The sequence below is a fragment of the Epinephelus fuscoguttatus genome, linkage group LG5, assembly GCF_011397635.1.
Source record: "Epinephelus fuscoguttatus linkage group LG5, E.fuscoguttatus.final_Chr_v1".
Lineage (NCBI taxonomy): Eukaryota > Metazoa > Chordata > Actinopteri > Perciformes > Serranidae > Epinephelus > Epinephelus fuscoguttatus.
In genome coordinates this window covers 12,949,986-12,966,944 of record NC_064756.1, presented here as the reverse complement: position 1 = coordinate 12,966,944, position 16,959 = coordinate 12,949,986, and the positions used below count along the sequence as shown (strand labels likewise).

Here is a 16,959-nt window from a genome sequence, read left to right as displayed (position 1 = left end):
TCAGAACCAACAGAACAAACTAGCACATTTTTCAGATTTATTGTGTGGCACAGTCTCCTGTTTTTATGCATATAGCTGTCACTAGTGTAAAGAGACTATATAATGGCACTTAATTACTTTTTATTGCTAACAGGTCGGTCAGTTTTGCCACAAAGGTAACTGTAGTCCACAGGTACACAGAAAGAACGTGTGTTTCCAGTGTGTCAGTTTCAAACTTGCTTTGGTTTCTAATTTAGCATCTGTATAAAATGTGCAGTATAAATATATGTACCCCTGAACATCTAGTGTCTAAAAAAAGCAACGATTTGGAATAATAATAATAATACAATCACATTTAATTAAATTTAAATATACACATAGATGTATGCAGAACTAGTAAAATTACATTAATACAACAAATTGCATACCAGAGCGAGAAACATTGATCTTTAGTTTTATATTACACTTTTGACTGACTTCAGAAACAAAGTGCAATTCAGCAGAGTAAGTCTCAAACTTCCGATACTGTACATCAGTCTGTATTAGCAGTGAGCTGAGACTTAAAGGCACTATGGGCACTGTAAACATGTGTGTCACCTCTAGTAATATTCTTCCTATTAACAGAGCAGCTTTTCAACATGCACAGGCATTTGTTTCATTCAATAAAAGACCGGAGGTTAACTTCAAAACATAGAAAGGCACGAGACACACTGCTTCACCTATTGCAGACTGTATAAACAAAATGTGAAGGCACATTTTAGGTTGTATGAAATTGTAGAGATGAATAACACACAGTGTGCCTGAAAGTAAAATCAGTCACTTTTAAATTGTTCAAGAGTGCACCAATGGTTGTTGCTGCCATGGGATTGTCCGTATGGAAGAAATTCCACCCTTAGCTACTATTATATTGTTCTGTGTCATCGCTGGTAAAATGTTAAGTGTGCAACAGGAGTTTATTTTGCGATTAAGTGTTTCATATTTCAGTTCACCCTTTTGTTTGTGTTAGTGATGTCCTACATTTCCCAGAATACCCTTTGACAGCCCTAAAGAGAATAAGCCTGTTTGGAGTGCTCTGACAAACTGCACTCGAGCTGAGTCAGTGTAGGCGGGGAGAGCAGTACTGACAGCATACGAGTCGTTCCAGTTCAGAAAAAGTCGTCAAACTGCCCTAAAGCTGAGTGACGTTGCAAACTTTTAAAGTTTCAGTCAGTGAGTGTTCTTCTTCTGTGCTGGATGTCTTCCTCTGTGTCACCCATGACATGGTGTGAGCAATTATCAGTGAGAATAAGAAAGGGCCACCACCAGACAAGAAATTGGAAGCATAAATACATCACCTATAGCTGTTTTTAAGGTTTCGGGGTGGATTTTCCATCATGAGGCCGTTGACATGTCAGTGTCTACTTCAACGGGCCAAGCTGATGAGTGCAGTCCAGATTCAGTCAGACATTCAGAGGTGAGGGTCGCTGCTCGGTGCAGGTCAAACCTCACCCCTTTCTCCACCGCCATAGATGGACTCTGTTCGCCGATCCCCTGCCTGTTCACCCCGTCCACCCGTCTGTTTCCTCTCAGTCACTTGATGCGGTGGCGTACCAGAGAGGACTCGTCGGTTATCTCCCCGGAGAAGTTTCTGCGCCGGCAGGGCAGGACCAGCAGGAGCAACAGGATGATGAGGACGACTGCGCAGACTGCTATCAGAGCGTAGGAGATCACCCACAACAGAGGCTCCTTCATCGCCCCGCCGGAGCAGTTGGCCGCCACGTCTGTTGCTGAGAAGGGCCCTGCGATCTCGGAAAGAGCAACTCCACTGCTCACTGTGGAGAGATACAAGACAGATAGTCACTTACTCCTCACTAGCTGAGTCACATCTCAAGTAAAAAGCAGTGCTGGAAAATATCAATGCACCGGCCAAAAAAACAAAATGAACCTCATGACCAGACCCAAAGAGTGTCTGCAGATTTTTTTTCTCAGCAGTGATCCAAAAGGAAAGTCTGCAGAAATCTGAGGAAGGTTTTTTCAGCCTGTAGCGTGATAGACAATATTCATTAAAAATGTGTACGAATTCTGCGGGCACAGATTCAGTATAGGCCCACCCCTGACCCTTACAAAAAAAGAAAAACTAAATTAGTATTATTTATTCAGCCCTAAATTAAAGTTGAAATAAATGTATCTCAAACATTAAGTATAAAACCGCTGCTCAATAAAAACTCATGGCGGCTTCCTTAAACAACAGTTGTCTCAGCCTGAGCAGCATAATTATAAGTAATTTGAGGTCGTCACTCAAGGGCAACTCACCAACTGCTGATGATGAGAATCGTTCTCTGTCTACAGTTTACCAGCGAGCTCAGAAATTGGAGCTGGCAGCCCTACTGTCACAAGCCTGCATCCTTAACCTTCAGCCTACATCTGCGCCAAGTCTGTTTGCTTAATACGGAACAAAAGTGATCTTTGTACTTTAAGATGAGAGTGGGAGGCCTTGCCCCAGCTCATATTTACACAGAATTACGGGAAAGCTCCACTGTTTAAGGTTTAACCTTGCTGTTCAGGTCACGGTGAACAGGTTATTCTTGTTTGAAGGTTAACAAACCAGTGACTTACAGGAATATTTCACCTGCAAAATGACCATTTGAATGTCAATTACTCCTTCCATGTTACATTGAATTTCCATACCTCCGCTGTGAACGAAAAATCCAAAAACTGAGAAAATTCTTGGACCAAAGGGGGACCATGTCCCATTTACATGTGTGTGCTCAGTATTTGCACACTCATGCATTTTTGCGAAATCCTTACTATTTAAAACAGTTCCATGTAAACAGTCTCATGCACAAACAAGCGGCACGCCTTGGAAAGTGTGTGTGTTTGCACGCTACTCAATGGAATTTAAAGATTAAATGCACACCCAGGTGCGCTACTCCTTTGCAAAAGTGTTTTAAATAGTAGGGTTTTATTGAAAACGCATGTTTAAGTGACGACTGAGTACATGAGACTTGGATTATACTGCACGAGTTGTTTTTTGCCCCCTTTTCCACCAGTTCATCAAGAATTTTCTCAGTTTTTGGATTCTTCGTTCACTGTGGGGCTTGCTAGAAAAACCAAGTTGTCTTCACAAATCCAGCATGACACAGTGATATTAACTTATGCAAACAATCATTTTTGGGTTAAATATTCTTTTGAAATACACAATGAACCAATTTATTACCTTGCAATGACTGGACATGGTAAGTTTGACATACATTCCTGTCTTAGTATGTCTTGTGTGTACCCTGACCTGCACAGTTGCTGAGTGCAAAGCCCAGTCTTCGTTGAGCGCGGTCAAACACCACGTAGAAGCCTTCCATAACAGTAGCGCCGATCACCAGGCCATTAGATGACGCAGACAATCCAAAACGGAAGCAGTCCATCGTGCCGTCTATGTCTGTGATTGGCTGGATGTATAGCTGTGAGATGACGGTCAAAAGAACAGAAAAGAGTGAGTGTTCAGATGAGTTTTCCTGGCTCTCAGGTTAATGGAGAAAAAGGGATGACTTGTTTTTGTGTTTATGTTTATGCAGGTACCTGAGGCAGGATGGTGATGCGGAAGGACTGGCTGGTGTTCGTGGCCCTTAGGTAGATGGAAAGCTTGGGGAAAAACCTCCAGGGTGTTTCTCCCTTCATCCAGCACGCAAGCTTGCTGCCATCCCAGAACCCTGAAGAAAAGTCCTGGATCTGAATTAAAAGAAAAACAAACAAGAAACAGACAAAGGAGGGACAAAGAGACAGAAACAGAAGGTCAGTGCTGCACCAAAACACATTTTGCTGTTCTCTTTATTTTTCCCACTTGGGATTAATCTGCAAGGATGTAGGTACATTAATTGAAAACGTTGCTTCCAGGTTCAAATTAACCTTGAGTGCTGTTTGTGTGCAGTTATAAAAGGTGAAAAATGTGTAAAGCAGAATATGGGAAGAGAAACAAAAGGATGGGCGCGCACACACATTTTTTTTTTATCGGAGAAAAACTCCTGATCCTTCCTCTCAAAGCTACTACGTCCTTGAGCGGTGAGTGTGTGCTATCCTCCCCTGCATCGCTTTGCTCTGACAACATGTTTCATCACTGTCTGTGGAGAGACGGCAGCTTACCAGAGAACTGCGTGTGATGGCTTCTACCACCGCATTGAAGACGTTGACAGGAAGACGCAGCAGTGTCGTCCCGCTGTCAACTATAGCTTTATCCATGTTATACTGAAAGAAGGGGAGAAAGAGTTAAGTGCAGTATAGTGTTTCTCTCAGTTCATCAGGCTCCTATGGAGGACCTTGAAGAAACTGAAGAATGTAAAACGAAGTAGTTGTTGACTACATTCAGTGGCAGTACTGCTACTCAAATTCAACTATTATTTCCGTGTCGTAACCTTGATACAATCAGCTTCTCAAGAATGAATGTTAACTGTTTCCAACCAGTATTGCTTTTCTGCTTCAGACTTAGAGCCGCAGTTTGTAGGCTACCTCTCTGCAGTCCAGGTCCAGATTCTGGTCGCCAACCTCCAGCTTCAAAACCTCCACTTGGTAGTACCACTCCTCCACTATAGGGGTGTACCACACTGACCCCCGATACAGGGTTGGTTCAACCCCTCCCAGTACCTGAGGAAGGAATAACAATACTTCTTCACTCACCTAAGGGTTAACTGTGACTACAACAACACAGTGAACACTCAAACTTTAGGTTCAGGTTTATATCATCCTCTCACAATTTGGCAGAAACATAAACCCACACGCACACATACACACACAAGCGCCCTGCCATCTTATCCATCTGTCTGTGTCAGTGGGTCACATGATGGAGATGCAGTGAGCGAGGCCCCGAGGCCGTTTGTATAACAGTGACAGACCTGCTCTCGGCAGGATGCTATCTTAGCTTAATTAGCTCCACTCTAACTAGACTGGGCCTCCAATGGAGACACCACATTGACAAGGAGGATATCAGCTATTATGTTTCTAAAATGCACTCAACTGCTATGTCTGATCCATTAGTGAAGGATTTTATTTTGTCTGAGACGAGGAGTGCTCAACCACATCCCAGTTCTCTATGTGTGAAGCACATAATTGATCCTGCATATGTTAAATAACTCTAACTGGATCACAAAAATACACAATTAGAGGCAGGGGTGACAAAATCTAAGAAAGGGGTCCAGAGGTTAGTTGAGGGCAAAGGTCTTTGCTGATAATCAAACTTCATGTGATAAGTTTATTTACTCACAAGACTGCCTCCTGCCGGGTCGGCTGCGCTGGTGGCTGACAGTCCAGCGCCACACATCTGGAGGGAAAAGATGTCAGGAATTCCCAGCTGTTGCACCATAGAGTTGAAGAAGGGCTCCACAGACGAGTCAGGCTAATTGGGAGACGGGTAATCATTAACCGTCATTCATCAGTTTGAGCGTTGTGGTTTTGGGCTTTTACATTAGCACTTAAAGCTTTATGTTTGTGAGATAATTCCAGCCTGACCTTGAGTACATTTGTTTTCTCTTTGCCAAAATGTTTTTAAAAGAAACTGAAAAATTAATTTGAAACAATATTCTGACCACTGTGTACAAGCGTATGCATGCAAATACTTCCTGGTGTAAACAGGTATGAGACAGTGGTTCTCTCCCCTGTTTTCCTCAGATAGGTTTACATGTCAGTGCTGCGTTACCATTTCACGCACGACGAACAGCCCTCGGGCAAGCTGAACCTGAACTCTCAGGGGACGCCAGCAGCACAAAGTGGTCAGTGTGAGACTATCTGCCCCTCCATCACTGGCATTTGATCCCAAAGGTTGCTGCAGTCAGCACAGAATGAAAGACTGTACTGTGCCGGTTTACGCTGACGTATTTCTCGTCCCATCAACACTAAATGATCACATTAAAGAAAGGCGACACTGGGTGAAGCACCTTGGTTCTGTGCCTTTGTCACACTTTACACATACTGTATATAGGATGCTCCTGTACATGAATTAAAGTGACTAAAAAAGCACTAAAATGCTTCTTTCACAATAAAGGAAGTTAGATTTTCCTAATGAGGAAGCCTGATGATCACATGGAGCTTTTCTTATCCAATGATATAAATCCTCATGACAAAACCAATCCACTAAACTAGTACAATAAGTTAGGTAATCATGAACACGGAACTTTGTTGTTGTCATGTGAAAGTCCATGAATACACCCACATAAAACCTCAGATTGAAAAGAATTTAAGTGCAGTAAAAGGCAGGCAGCACAGCAGGAAGTTATGCAGCACTGCTTGGTTATCTTGATAAAACCTGATGTTATCAAGTAACTCATTGTTTACCCTTTGTGTGCCCTTCATTTTCACTTTATACTAAGTTAAGAGGAAAAACTCAGACCTCAAAAGACAAGTTCAAAATGATGAAGGATGGAATGTAGAGATCCAGTATTTCCACATTTCATGAGAAAAGGTTTGACTGATTTCCCTTGATAGATAGATTTAGTCTAGAACTACTGAATTTCATTTATTTTGGGTATTAAAATACTATGGTTTTTAACCAGATACATCAGGTCCACAAGCTTAGTATATGAGCCCTTAAACACCAGGGCCAGAGAAAGACGACTGTACTTTTAACCTGTGGTTTACCAGTAAAAATCAGTGGGAGAGGAAGTAAAGCTTTGTGCAATAAAAGATTTCAGGCAAGATTTAAACTTAAAGAGCATCTCTTTCTCTCTCTCACCCGTGCCAGCATGGGATAGGCCAGTCCCAGGATGCCCTGCCAGTTGACCCCAGGAAGGAAGAAGCCTTCGGATAACAGGATGGCAGCTATGTTGATGGCAATGGTCCCATTTGGGCCTTTGGGGATGGAGACAGAGTCGATGCCCAGTTCACCCTCCCAGTTGCCCTGGGTGTATCTCACAGCCACAGTCCGGCCAGCTGTCCGGTAGGTGCTGGAGCTAAACACAAGAGGAGAAGCCAAGATGTGTGAATACTTACAAAGGCCTGTGGCAGGTAGATAAAAAGTACAATTTGTGGTAATTTGGGACTGGAACTCTAATAAAGGGGTTTGACTACCTCAAAATATACATGTAAGACAGACAGACATAACATAGGAAAAGTCAAGTGGCATATTGGTATGACGTTTTGAAGAGTTTGTGTATCGTGTGTATCAAACAAAGAGTCCCAGCCACTCACAGTGCAGTGTTGAAGTAATGAGTAATGAATGGGTGTGGAGCTGCTGCCACAGCAAAGTTACTGCTGCCTGTATCCACCAGGATGTTCACCTGAAACCAGAAACACAAGGCAGAGTTTGCTTTGACAACCATTACAGATATCTGCCACAGGCCAATCCCACCCGAACTCACAGAGCTCCTGAATCTCAGGGTAAAAATAAAACAGTGACAAATTGATGTGGAGACCTTTGAAATGCAACCAAAGCATTCAAATTTCTGTTTGTAACAATGACAATAATTACAGGAGGAAAGAGCAGAAGAAGAGCAGCACACTGAGGGAGAACAACAACATTCCTAACAGTAAATAAAACAAAAACATGACAAGGAAATGAAACTGGAGATAGTTAAGAGACAAGATAACAAGAGACACAATAATAAGGCACAAAAACAAACTGATCCACAGTAGAGTTTATAAAGACATACTTTAATAAACCGGTATGCCTGCTGTCACGTGTGTCATAAATGGACACTGGAAAATAGCAGAGATAGACACTGTGTTTTGTTTTGATGCAGGAGAAACAGCAGGGTTCCTCCACATTTTCCATTTTGAAATTCCATACTTTTCCACACTCAAATTGCCAGACACCTCAGCAGATTTTTCAGACCATATTTGACATCTGAGTACAAATAGTCCGAATGAGTTGAAAAAAGTTCAATAATATAATTTTCACAGCTTCTGTGCAGCCTTGTTTATTCCCTGTGTCCATGGTAACAACAGTGAACGCAGCCATAAAGGTGTGGTTTCCTTACCCAGGAAAAACAGTCACTTTTCTGATAACAACATCACTGCATTACTCATAAATGTTCAGACGTGCTTTATATTTGATTATTTGTGCTGCTATGTATATGCAATTCAAGGATGTTGTTGCTTTTTCTTTTAATCTAATTTGGTCGCAGATGCCCAGATTTGGTCCAGTTTTAAGTCACTTGGGGCAGAGCTGTTGTGCAGACTGTGATGAAGAGGCAGCAGAGGCTGCTCTGCGTAGGAGTCTGCATTCAGTCGCACAGCATACTTCTTGCTTTGCATTCGATGGCATCAAGCTCGCTCTGGCCTGCACTCTCTCACACAGCGGTAAACATTTTGGCTGCCCTGGCTGGCTGCTGCAAACGCCATGAAAAACACTCTGCTTGTATCATCAGTTTATTCTTAGAAATTCAGAATATTCTCTTTGCTTTTTTCCATATTTACAGACTGCAGACATGATAAAACATGATTTCAGGACAGGGTATAGCAAAGATTTCACAGTAGCTTGATTTAGTTACCCTGATAGGAGTATCCCTAATTTCAAGAGTTTCCAGTGTCAAACAAACTGCACAAGTATGCACCTCTCACATAATTGCTCCCTAATGTGTGATCTATGAGTCAAACATGACAGCCTCTAGCTACTGACATGACTGCATGACCTATCCAGCCATCCCGGTATGTGTCATGTGTGCAGTGGGGACCGGCTAACAGCAGTTAAGATAATGTTGTCTTCCAGGCATCAAGTCAACGAGCAGGAACTAATTAGCTCACAGACTTCTGTCACCTCCACTCCTGAACAGTGGCCACATTAACACTCACAAGCAAGCATTCCTCACCATGACGGGGTCATAAAGCTAATGCCCCGTAGCCACCTGATGACTCAACAACAAAGAGGCCTATACAGCGACGCCTCTGTGATGTCACATGACACACTCTATGGAAATACATAATACAATATAAAAGGGTCCATTCAGCATGCTCTGCTGCACAGGGACAAACAGTGACTGTAAAAATCAATCTATCATGGCTCCTCTGTGGCTCCCATTGTTTTAAACAGACCAGAACACCAGGAAGTAGTTAAAGAATATTAGTGTTTGACAGGCTGGGAATTTCAACAATTACAGGAAGAAATCCACTTCCTCAAGCTTGGTTCTTCAACACGTCTTAACCACGTCTAACAAGTTTGTCATTACACTGCACTATTTACTCAGAAACAAACAAAAAAAAAAAGTATTTCAACTAACTCCTTTTAGCCAATTGCCACTGTCATGCTCAAGTGTGCATGAAGTCATTATGAAACAATTGGGAAAAAAACTGTAATTATCAACAATGTGTTATCGACCTGTTCAGTCGGGCACGGAAGCCCCAGTTGGCCCGTCTGTGGGAGTCGGGCTTATCAGTTCCTCCTCATTGGACAGGCCCTGGTCCCATCACTGTGACTGTGCCATCCAAAACCCCACTGCTGCCTTGCAAATGGCACCAGTCCACTCCACACAAGGCCTGAACCGGCCAAACAGGCCAGATTGGAAAATAGTGAAACCTCGTGGTGAGGGAGGGGGGAGCAGGGGCATTTTCTTATCCCCACACTGCCTATATTTTCTAGTCACACTATCCTCCCTTAGCTCGGCTGCTGAGCCTCGGGCAAATCTCTACCCCTGCTGCTGCAGCAGCCTGCAGTTGAGCGTTCACTGTCTAATTGGCAGTGGCTCCATGGCGGCAACGTGCATCTGCTACCTGTTTGTACCAATTAGCAGATGTGAGGCTCTCCAGCCGACACCTCAGCCTGGCTGTGCCACATGCTAACAGATGCAGCAATTAGAGGCTCATTTGAATAGAGCCTCATTTAACACCGCAGCCCTGTAATCACATCATCATTTAGTTGGAATAATATTGAGAGTATAACTCAATAGTATTGAGTTACAGGACATTTTGGCACTGCATAACCAATCTCAACCAAAGTGGATTGATCTCGGCTGGCATAAATAACTGATATAAAGGTTTCACTATAACTATACACTTGGCACATGAGTATAATGTGGAATATCAGCGGAGAAATAACAAGAGGTGGAACTGTTTCCTCCATCTATACTGTACATTTCTGATGCTGTGGTGCATCTCTGCACAGCTCAAATCTATAATATTAACAAACCAGAAATCTGTAATTTACCTTTTAATATTTCACAGAAGATTTGACACAGTCAAAGGTAATATTTGTTCAAAAATAATGTAATCACATCAGTGTTTACTTCCTCTTGACCTCCCTCAGGCTGTGTAGAGAGCAGACTAAGTCACCTGACACAGGTCCCAAATAAACTGTAGGCACGGCTTTCATTTTGACACGTCTTTGCAGCAAACACACACACAGGTGTATCTAATGACATTAACGAGTGCCGTTCATATAGTTTAACTTATTTCAGGGCTTTGGTACTGTGCATGCTGGCTCACAAGAGTGGCTTACTGGGACACATAATGGAGCTGAACCATTGTTAGTGTTGTTAGTTGTACCTGTGCTTTTCCTGCTATGATAGGTAAAAATGTCTGCTCTGACAAAGGTCTATTAAACCAACAGGTGAGACACCCTTAACACTGTGAGTTAAAAAGGTAATCAAAGATGCCTTACATATATAAAATGCCAATATTCTGTCCATAAGATTGTTTGATGATTAATCATTTATGAATCATTGCATCTACTGGGGATTAATCACAAAAGAGTCAGATGGTAATGTTGTAAATCTGTTGTTATTCATCCTGTTGACGTCTGTGCCTGGTTATATGGCTATGTTTAGATTAGTGCACCACTTCCACTCTATGTAGTCTGAGGATGATCCACAGGAATAAAACTTTGCTCTGTCTGATCAAACATTAGGTTAGGGGGATTTCCTCCTTCTGGCAACACTTTAAACCGTCATATTTGATTAGAGCAGTTTATATCAACTGTAGTTTCCAAAGTACGCCTATGAACTGGCTGTAAAGTTGCGTGGGAATTGTACTTGTGCCGAATTACCATCTCAGAGGTTGACACAGGGCAGTGCCATGGCAGGCAGCACTGATAAGCCTCTGTGAGCCTGAGAAACTGAGCTGTGCCACCGAAGAGTCTTAAAAGCTCTGATCTGTTTAACTTGAGAGGCCCGTGAACAACAGGTCAAGTCACTAATGAGATAATTCACCTTTGGTTTAATCATCTTCTTAGTACACAATGGCAAAGCGTAGCCTTAAACCTACAACACCCCAAAGCGTCATGTATTTTTAATAGTGACGGGAGAATGTCTCTGCAAATTCTTCCGGGACCATTTATTCCCCCTTAATCATTAATATGATCTTGTTAGGCAATTATATAACGAGCAGTGTAAAATGACAGAGGCATATTTCCATGCAACCAAACTAAAAGAAGCAGGAAACATGCCAGAGCCAGGGCTGGAGCTGTTTTGTGCAACTGTGGAGCTGCTCTTTGCTCCCTGGGAGCCTCATAATCCCCATCAGCTGCCTGGTAAGAAACAGTGGTCCTCACAGGCAGCATCATGTGAGTGCATGTGAGCGGGGCTTTAGTCTACCTACAGACCTCAGGGCTGTGCAGACTTGAGCCAGTTGCGGCACCCCACAGCCATGCTGCTATCCTGTCATGATGCTCCCAGGCAGGCCTGTAAATAAACAGCTGACTTGTGTTTTGTGAGGACAGTGATATCAAAATATGCCATTTTTATCTTCCCATGACCCAAGCTGTTGCTCTGCTGATGGGGTCATATCAGTCATTAAATGAATCTAAATTCCAAATATTGCATAATAGGTAGTCATAGCCCTGGGGTGTAACAAACACACTCATCCTTCTTTGGTGGATCACATGGTGGACGGACTGGCCCCTGTTCACACACAGCAGACACACTAGACACAAGTGAATGCAACACATGACCCTGCTGGATTCAATGACTGAACATGAAAGTAGGAAAAAGGAAGAAAACAGTAAAAACTGAAAAACACCTGCACATATTATACAGATATCCAACAAATACACACACAGTAAGTGTTTGTAATACATTACCTTTTGACCAGGAGTACCAAGTGACATTTCTATGTAGTAGCCTCTCCCAGAGTCCCCCTGTAAGTTATTCACCATGTCCAGAAAGTTGACGGTGCCAGTTGGATCAGAAGCCAAAGAGAGGCCGTTTCCATCAGACGTTAACACGACCCGCCGCGACACATCCACAGCCGAGGAGACGTTGTAACTCCCTGTGTATATTCTCAGTGGTATAGCAAAGTAACACTTGGACACGCCAAAGCATAAACTAAAGACAAAAGCCCATACTGAAACAGACATGGTGGATGCCATTGCGGTGTTACTTTCTGACGTGCTAACAGGGAAACTCTGGGAAGAGACTCCAACTCCAGCTCCTTGCTCAAAGTTTGCTCCTCAAGTTTTTCAGTTAAGCCATCATGGAAACGCCTGGACCGCGGCAGCCGCCATCACGGAAACACACCGCCTCTCCTCAGTCAACAAGAAGACGAACATTCAGACATGGTAACACTGTGTAACTAACTCTACAACAAAATGTTTGACTGAGGTCGGTGGACTTCTCCGGGATGTTTCGCCTCCATACACTCCTCCAACTGTGTCAAGCTAGCAACAGTGGGAAGTACGACTTCCGGTTAGCTGAACTTTCAAATTAAAGTACACCTAAACGGTTATTTTGTGACGTAAAAACAAGTAGTAATCTATGAGCCAAATAAAGTATTATAAAAAGATATAAAATCACATAGTGCAATCATACACGATAGCAGGAAGATGTTTAAGTCAATGAATAAGGGACTGTTCTTTACTTATCAGAAGAGGAGTGTGGCTGGGTTGTGCCTTCATATTTTTTACCCTTCCTGTAGCTACAAATATTTTTCCTTGTGCTTCTCTGAGTGACTGGCGGAAAACGCAAGAGGCCCAGACAATAGATATCTTTGGAGGCTATCTCGTTCATTCCTCGCAACTTTCTCCCATCCAGTGCAAAGGCAAAAGGAGAGAGATTCAAGATTCAATAATTTATTGCCATGTCAACATAGCTGATAGGAATGTGTCTTGGTTCACTCTCAGACAATAATACAACAATCCAATACACCACAATAACAATACATACAGAAAGACAATACCCTGCAGCGTCACATTCAGCAAAAAGTGCACAAGAGTGCTTACAGTTTAAAGTGCTAACAGTGCACATTGAGATGCCTTGTGGCCTGGAGGTAGGTGCTGTCTCTGAAGCGAGATGTTTTGCTCTTAATGCTTCTGTAACGCCTGCCTGATGGGAGGAGATTAAAGAGGTAGTGAGCCGGATGAGAGTGGTCTGCTATGATTTTTTGGCCTTCCTGATTATTCCTGTGGAGCAGAGTGATGTAAGCGAGGGGAGACTGCAGCCGATGATTTTAGAAGCTCGGCGCACAACTCCTTCTAGACAATTCTTGTCCTGACTGGATGTGTGACCAAACCAGACAAGCACTGAAAAGGTGAGTATGCTTTCTATAGCAGACCTATAGAAGTGAGTCATGGCTGCTTGACTGACCCTAAACTTTTTGAGCTGCCGTAGGAAGTAGAGTCGCTGGTGGCATTTACTGATTTTGAGACTAGTGTTGAGGTCCCACAACAGGGATTCATCGTGGTCCTGAGGAGGCAAGGAGGTAGACACCCCTTTAAGGGTGAGATATGCCCAAAGGTGAACGTAGGGGTACAGAAACTGAGTATCAAATGTTCCATATATTGACTATACTATATATACTATATTTTAAATGTACATTTGACTTTGTTACACATATTACCACTTTATAATTGACTGTGTTACACAAGAAAAAAAGAAGAGAAAAACATGCATTTGGCAAAATTTCAAATGAAACATGTAGAATAACGTGGTTTTGATAAAATATCACTAGTTTAACCTTTGATTTGGTCATGTTTTTTTTTTCTGACAGAAGCGCACAGTAATAATAGTACTTTTCCCAGTAATGAGTATTGTAACTAATTACTAATAAAATTGGGCCCATGTTGGTTGTAAATGGGGCTGAAAAATGGGCCCTCTAAGGGATTGCCCACAGGTTCCATATTGGCCACATGCCAGTTGCCTACATGGATGGGTTTACCCATGTAGACCCCACCGAGGTTATGGTAGGAGTACCTGGGTACCAAGTGGGTATGGGCCAAAGATGGAAATCTTATCTGGGTAAGCCCACCCATGTGGGCAATTCACATACGGCACATTTGGAACCCATGGACAATCCCATATAAGGTCAATTTGAATGTCCATTTACTACCCACATGGGCCCCACACACAAATGCTGGGGTGGACTCATTTTCATAATCATTGCACTGCAGAGGCACGGCACAAATCAGCAAACTCTTTTGGAAGATAGAAATGCTTGCCTAAATGGCTTGAAATGTTCCCATTACTTTGATTCTGTCAGGTGTAAAGATGACAAGAACACTGTTGCTGCAGGTAGTCGTAGAAAAACTGTGAAAAACACGTCCTTAAATCTCTGGCCTGAAACACCTACTATGTCCAACACAACAACAACGTGAAGCTCCAGGAAATAAGCCCCACCAAAGGGGAGCCCTCCTTGGCCGTGGAGATCAGCTGTAGCCCTGCATTGGCTAAACAACCAAAATTGGATTTTAATTGTGGACATCTGCAGGCTACAAAGAAGTAATAAAGCTTGTGTCTGGATATGTTATGGGTGAAATGTTGCTCCATGTTGCTCCACACTTAGCAGCGGTTACCCTGACATTCATACAGAGGCACACATCTCAATTTTAGTTTAATTACCAATTTTATGTGGCGTAACAGAAAAGTAATATAACGAGTAGTGTAACGAATCACTGTTGGCAGGGAGTAATAAGTCAAATCATACTATTGCTTTTGAAAAGAGTAACAAGCAATGAGTAGGCTAATATATTAGGCTACATTTTTAGAGTAACAAGCCCAACACTGTTCCATAATAATATATATATGATGATATATGATATAATAACATAGTATGTTTAAGGACTTTCTGAAGTTTGAAAATCCAGTGATAAGTTCTGTTTTTACAGTTTCTGTCTTTGACAAATGGTGTAATTTTGGCAACTTTTCAAGATCTTTAAAAACTGGCGGTAAAATAAATACAAAATACTGCCATTTAAAAATGTATGCCCCTACCCTAAGCATAAAAATAAGTAAATAAATCCCTACCCAGTGCTTAAAAAATCATTTGATATGCTTCCCCCTTTTTGCACCACCCCATCCTCCCCCCTCTATTGAACAGTCCCTTGAATTTTTTTTGACCATTGCTAAAATACCTTGTCGTGTTTGCCTCATAATTTAGGGTACAGTGTATTATGTTCACATTTTGCACTTTATCGGAATTAAATTATGCAATTTCGTGTTTTTGTATTGTGAAAACTCTTTTATTTTGAAGGCAGAGCGGCCTACTCACTGGTCTTATTTCTCCCGCCTTGACGCTGCTGTGTGCTCCACTTCCTGTGTGCCAGGTGACAGATTTTAACCAACCATGCGTGTGAAAAACTTCCCACCATAACTTGTATTGATGTGAATGGTGTGAACACGCCGGACAGGTAACTCAACACTTGATGGTGTGTGTCTGTCATCATTTAATAGAGTTACAAAAGTATTGTCCAAAGTTTTTTCTTCGCTTAATGTGGCTGCAGTTACAGTGCAAATCCAATTCTCTGTCCTCCGCCTGCAGCCTTTGGTTGTCTTGTAATGGTACTTTAGTATTTTAAATGTGTTCAGTCACAGTGACATAGAAAAGGAAATTCCCCCGTGCTTACATCAGAGACTTAATATACATTAGTCACCATAAGTTATACAATCTTTATAATTAAATGGAGAAGTTGTGTTGTGATTAAAACAGTCCTACATGTTTTTTGTTCATCTCTTACCTGTATTAGTCTACATGCTTTACAGTTTCAATACAGGTGTTAATGTTACCAAGACATTTATGTTAAAAAGTGCATATTTTATTTCTTTTTCATAATTGTTTTATTTATGAGGTATTTTTAAGGACAATCCCCACAGATATCCATGTATTTGTATTCTTATTATATAGAGTACAAACCCCATTGAGATTTCAAAACGTTCAGTATTGCACACTAATCAACATAAGCTCATTATGATGATATTTGCAGTTTTTATTATGAGTTATAATCCATTAAAATCAAAATAATCCCAATTCAGTCAAATTGCAATTACAACACACTACCTAAAGTAAAAACTCAGATATTTGGCGCTCTGCATCTATTTTTGGTAGTGTCTGATATGATTTAGGCTGTGGCCTTTGTGGTATGGTTTAGTTGTTGCTTTAAATGTTGCTTTTTCCCAGGCATGCACAACAAATTTTAGATTATTTTCTGATAATAAAGTGTAATCAAATCAATAATGCCAGATGCAAAAGTGTTTTAAATTCCCCGTTTACCCTTATTGCGTGTTTAACTCAGCCCATACATGAAGATCAATTAGTTTCCATATGATTAAGTCATCCAAAAGTAATGCAAGGCAGCCAGAAGTCAAATGCATCTGCGCCCTAGCACCATCTCAATAATTGTCCCCTGCAGTATGAGGTATAATACCAGCTCTTGTATAGATTATAAGTATAAAAAACACACTGCATTTCCAAGTGAGAAACTGAGAGGTTTTTGTTCTTTGCGTGTTTCAGCCAAGACAGTCTCATTTGCTGCATTGACAGTGCAGAGAAAGAGGAAGAAGATCCCAGTGGTAAGGCGAGATCAATGTCACAGGCCTTCTCCATGCTGCCTGTTCCACACAGAGACAACCACTGTCTCGCTCTGAATTCCTCATGAGTCCACAGTTCCACTATCACATGTTCACCCTATCTCCCTCTATGTCTCCCTCTGTCTCGCTCCCATTGAAGTTAATCACCAGAGTTACAATAACCTGAATAATATGGGGGAAAGACTGTGACCACAAAAGATCATCTTTCCGGTGTATCGCTTGTCATGCACTGGGTCTTGTGAATGACCCATTTAAGCACAATTCCTGTTTCTTATTCCCTGTGACGTTGAGACACTTC

At 42.0% G+C, this 16,959-nt stretch overlaps 2 protein-coding genes across 2 annotated transcripts in view; one reads left to right on the top strand and one right to left on the bottom strand.

The window, feature by feature from the left end:
* Nucleotides 1-317: 317 nt before the first annotated feature.
* On the bottom strand, nucleotides 318-12,533 carry bace2 (beta-secretase 2). The gene is made up of 9 exons (XM_049576517.1): nucleotides 11,945-12,533; nucleotides 7,126-7,214; nucleotides 6,671-6,887; nucleotides 5,207-5,338; nucleotides 4,456-4,590; nucleotides 4,093-4,194; nucleotides 3,532-3,681; nucleotides 3,245-3,413; nucleotides 318-1,790 (listed from the first exon to the last, which is right to left on the bottom strand). Exons 1-9 carry the CDS (start codon nucleotides 12,230-12,232, stop codon nucleotides 1,549-1,551), a joined length of 1,524 nt encoding a protein of 507 aa, XP_049432474.1. The 5' UTR covers nucleotides 12,233-12,533; the 3' UTR covers nucleotides 318-1,548.
* A 2,875-nt stretch (nucleotides 12,534-15,408) lies between these two features.
* Nucleotides 15,409-16,959, top strand: part of dscamb (Down syndrome cell adhesion molecule b) — a 172,443-nt gene continuing 170,892 nt past the window's right edge. Inside the window, exons 1-2 of the mRNA XM_049577356.1 lie at nucleotides 15,409-15,484; nucleotides 16,585-16,643. The gene's annotated coding sequence lies outside the window, so the exon portion shown is untranslated. The remainder of the gene's footprint in view (nucleotides 15,485-16,584; nucleotides 16,644-16,959) is intronic.